The sequence below is a fragment of the Nematolebias whitei genome, chromosome 19, assembly GCF_014905685.2.
Source record: "Nematolebias whitei isolate Nwh7 chromosome 19, NemWhi1, whole genome shotgun sequence".
In the NCBI taxonomy this organism is placed as follows: domain Eukaryota; kingdom Metazoa; phylum Chordata; class Actinopteri; order Cyprinodontiformes; family Rivulidae; genus Nematolebias; species Nematolebias whitei.
In genome coordinates this window covers 18,100,289-18,104,536 of record NC_056516.1, presented here as the reverse complement: position 1 = coordinate 18,104,536, position 4,248 = coordinate 18,100,289, and the positions used below count along the sequence as shown (strand labels likewise).

The window sequence follows — 4,248 nt, the reverse complement described above, 5'->3', positions numbered from 1 at the left end:
AATAATAATAATAATAATAATAATAATAATAATAATAATAATAATAACAATTGCTATGTGTTGTCATCATTGTATGTTCCCATACAATGGTGTAATTAGTAGGGATGCACTATATTGGATTTTTGGCCGATATGCCGATATTTTAAAACTTATTTGGCCGATAACCGATATTGATATTTTTTATATACTTTCCTTTGTCAGAACATATTCCTCTTATTTAGACTTATTTGCTACAAAAATTGTGCAACAGCTGTAAGAGCTGGTGACATATATTCAGTAACAGCCATATGAAATGCAGAGCACTTTAACTTATATTAAATGAAAAGTGTTAAATGTTATTTATTAGCATTAGTCACCTGTGATGCTGTCTCTCTTGTGGAGGCTTGTTCCAGGTTCCTAGCTGCAGTGTGGGATCCTCTGCACTCTTAACCATGAAGGACATCTTTTTAAGTTCAAAGTTTTTGTTTATCCATTGTGCTGTAAGACTAATCATGCTAACGGGGCTAACACGACGTCAAAATGTCTGTGGTAAAACTCACCCAAGTGCTATCGGCTATTAACCTCTTAATGACGTCGGAAATGATGGCTTGTAACTCGAGTAACGTTACATCGGAAAAATATTTCTGACTAGGGACAATATAGCGAGGCTCAACGTAGTCCATAAATCTTCAGAATCTGACAGCCTCACCAACGAAAAAGTAAAACTCCCACACCGCCGACATCTTGAATTTTCCTCTCCGCTGTGAGATCAGGTAGAGGCATGTGATGTCACGTTGCGCTGCCGCTGCAGGCAAAAACAGCGCCTTTTATATTGGCGAGTTATTTTAATGGAATGGCCGATGTCCGATATTGAACTTTAACGCTAATATCGGCCGATACCGATACCATGCTGATAATATCGTGCATCCCTAGTAATTAGTTCTCTTCATTTAACCCATCGCACCTGAGATACACCCAGGTGGATCAGTGGACAGCTACTGTATGTGAGTGCTCAGAGAGCAATTAGGGATTGGGTGTCTTGCTCAGAGACACCACTACATGTGGGAATGGCTGGGGATCAAACATGGGACTTTCGGGTCCCAAGTTGGCTGCTCCTCTACCCCAATATGCCTCGTCACATTTTTTTATTTTATTTTCAGGGTAACTCCACATTGCATGTGTGCATTTAGGACCCATGAACACGGCGTTCATGAGAATCAAAACAGTGAAGTCTGAAAAGTCCATTACTGAGCAGCAGAGTGTTTTCACAACTGTCACGCTTCACTCTCACCACCTCTCTCTTGTTTTCCACGCTTACATTTCTTTTCTCTCACCCTCATCATCTCAACAGCTGCTGAAGGACTTTCCAGACGAGCTGCGATCCGACATCACCATGCATCTTAACAAGGAGATCCTGGAACTGTCCTTGTTTGCCTCTGCCAGTCGTGGCTGTCTGCGCTCGCTGTCACTGCACATTAAGACCTCCTTCTGCACCCCCGGCGAGTACCTGCTACGGCAGGGCGACGCTCTTCAGGCCATCTTCTTCGTCTGCTCGGGGTCTATGGAGGTGCTGAAAGATGGAATGGTTTTGGCCATCCTGGGTATGTCACAGAGAACATTAAGTGTGGATAGAAAAAAAAAAACTATAAGAGCTGCGTGTTTATATAAAATCTCACAGCAGCAAGGTTTGTGCCGCTCATTTTTGATCGCCTGTCATCCACAGTGCTCTGTGTGATTTTGGTAAGAAGGTTGACCACTGTTCTGTTTTCTCCGTTTGTGAATAATGTTCTATTTCAGTGATTTCTTGTTTCTGCAAGTCAGGCCTGACTGTGGCTGGAGAAACTGAACTCAGCTTTCTGGAAAGAAAAAAAAAAGTTACTTCATGATTTAACAAAAGTGCAGTTACTTTTTCACATGGCACCAGCCTAGTTTGGATAGCTTTTTCCAGCCTAAAGCATTAACTTATCACTTGAAACCTGTGTTTTGTATTTACTCGGGTTATCTTTGTCAGATACAAGCATGTGCTCGCTCATCTGAAACATTTAAATGTTACAGAAAAGCAAAAACTTTTTTAAAGGGGGAAATACTTTAGCATTAAAAAAAAGGTTTAAGCTCAATCATTCAGGTAGATAACAACAAAGATTAAATCATGTCATCTGGACTAGTTTCTTTAAGTGAGAAATATTTCGTCCCCCATCCAGAGGACTTCCTCAGTCTACAGTCTACCAACCAGATCTGTCCCATAGGTAGTGTTCACTGCTGTGTTTCAAACCAGCCTCCTGTTGGAATCTCAGAAGGCCTTTAACACGTGCAAAACACACCCATCCAAAACAATCAGTCATCATGTACTTTGTACAACAATCAAATGTTTTAGGCCAGATGGACAACTTGCCATTGACTTTAATCAAATTCTTCTTCAATAATTCTTCTTATACAATGCAACCTACAACAGGGCAGCATGGGGGTGTAGTCCCCCGCCTCTCACACAGTGACTGCTGGACGTGGGCACCAGTGACCCCCGCGACACAAAAAGGATGAATCCGGTAAAAGATAATGGATGGATGGATGTCTTTCTGGCAAATCCTTACACTAAATATGAATACTTGTGTATTTTTTGTTTACCACTACACTTTATAAACATTTTGTTTTATTACTAGTATCTTGCATGAACAGTTTTGGGAGGCCTTTTAACTTTTATGAGTGTGTTTCCGGTTCATTATAAAGATTGAGTTAGCAGCTCGTTTCAGTAGCACTGTCCAAACCAATAAAAACTGTCCATGCTCAGTTAATGCAAATGTTTTAAAAACAACAACACTTTTATTTGTAAATAAAAATAGCTTCATTTTCATTAATTAAAATTATCCCAATTAATCACAGTGTATACATTTTGTTGGGACTTCAGTAAATTATCTCTGCTTTTTAAAAAAAGACATCAAATTTCATAAATCATAGGTTTTTTTTTGCCCCAGATGTAACTTTGTGGTAATATTCAACATTAATAAACCAGTTTATATGTGATGCATTTAAAAAAGTATTCTACAAACATGGCTCATCTCTCAGATGGTTACTATATATTTTCAAATGTTCAATTGTTTTCTGTAATATTGCACGAAGGCTCAGTTGAAGAATCCCTGATCCTCACTGACTGTAAGAACGAAGTTGTGGAAAAACAAGCCGCTGCATATTTCATCCCTGCACGCAGAACAAATCTGAAAGAAGAGGGACACTTTACTGGGCACACCTTCTGAGCAGCACAGCCTCTTGGTCTGAGGGATGTTAGAGACTTTTACTGTCTGACCTTCAGGATTCAGAGTTACTGGACGATCTGGCTGCAGTGTGGATGCCAGAAGTCAATCTGAAGCTCCTTTCTGATTCATCGCAGGTTTTCTGGTTTGTTTGGGGTTTTTTTGTTTGAGCCTGTTTGCCTCAGCACCTGCATGTTTGTGTTGCTGTCGGAGAAAATGTGCACATTTGGACAACTGTGTGAATCAATAAGTTGAGATTGTGTATTGGTGCACAGAATGGATTATATTTGTGTGTGTGTTTGTGTGAGCTTGACAGGCAGACAGCTTTGTCTCTGCTTGCTTGCTGAGTGTGCAGAAGGTTGGACTGACACCGAGCGTTTTGCTGAAGGACAAAGAAGCCTCTCCGTGTGTTTGTGGGTGTGTGTGGCATGCACTTGTGGTATGTTTATCCTCACTCACACACACAGCTTCCTTTTTGCCTTTACAAGTTACAGATCTGTTTTTCAAAACAGCAAGATGATGGGAAAAGTGGAAAAGATAAGAGAAGTGTTACTGTGGTGCAAAAAGAGTCAGAATGTAGGGAGTGGTGTACACTGGAGGAGGAAAAAGAACGAGACTCATCTTCTAAAAACAAAAGGACCAGCGGTGAAGAAGATGAGAACAGAATGAAAACAACAGATCTGAAGTCTGACGAGGACGGCAGGAGGAAACTACAAATCACTTGTAAGGAAGTGAAGGATGGATGGACAAGAATAATAGATTACATGAAGAAAAATATACAAAAACAAAGAAGGGAAGGAAGAAATAAATAGATAAACGATGGAAAGACAGACAAAAAAGAAGAACGGAAACTAGGAAAGTAGGATGGAAGGAATGAACTGAATGAACGAAAGAACAAAAAAAGGAATAAAGGAAATAGTAAAAAGAAAGGAAGCAGTGAATGAAGACAGGAATAGAGGGAGGGAGGGAGGGAGGACGGAAGGAAGGAAGGAAGGAAGGAAGGAAGGAAGGAAGGAAGGAAGGA

At 40.3% G+C, this 4,248-nt stretch overlaps 1 protein-coding gene across 1 annotated transcript in view; it reads left to right on the top strand.

Moving 5' to 3' along the window:
• kcnh8 (potassium voltage-gated channel, subfamily H (eag-related), member 8) overlaps positions 1-4,248 on the top strand; it is a 113,534-nt gene that overhangs the window by 68,946 nt on the left and 40,340 nt on the right. The window contains 1 exon segment of the mRNA XM_037693651.1: positions 1,331-1,580. Within this exon segment, the coding sequence (XP_037549579.1) occupies positions 1,331-1,580 (250 nt within the window).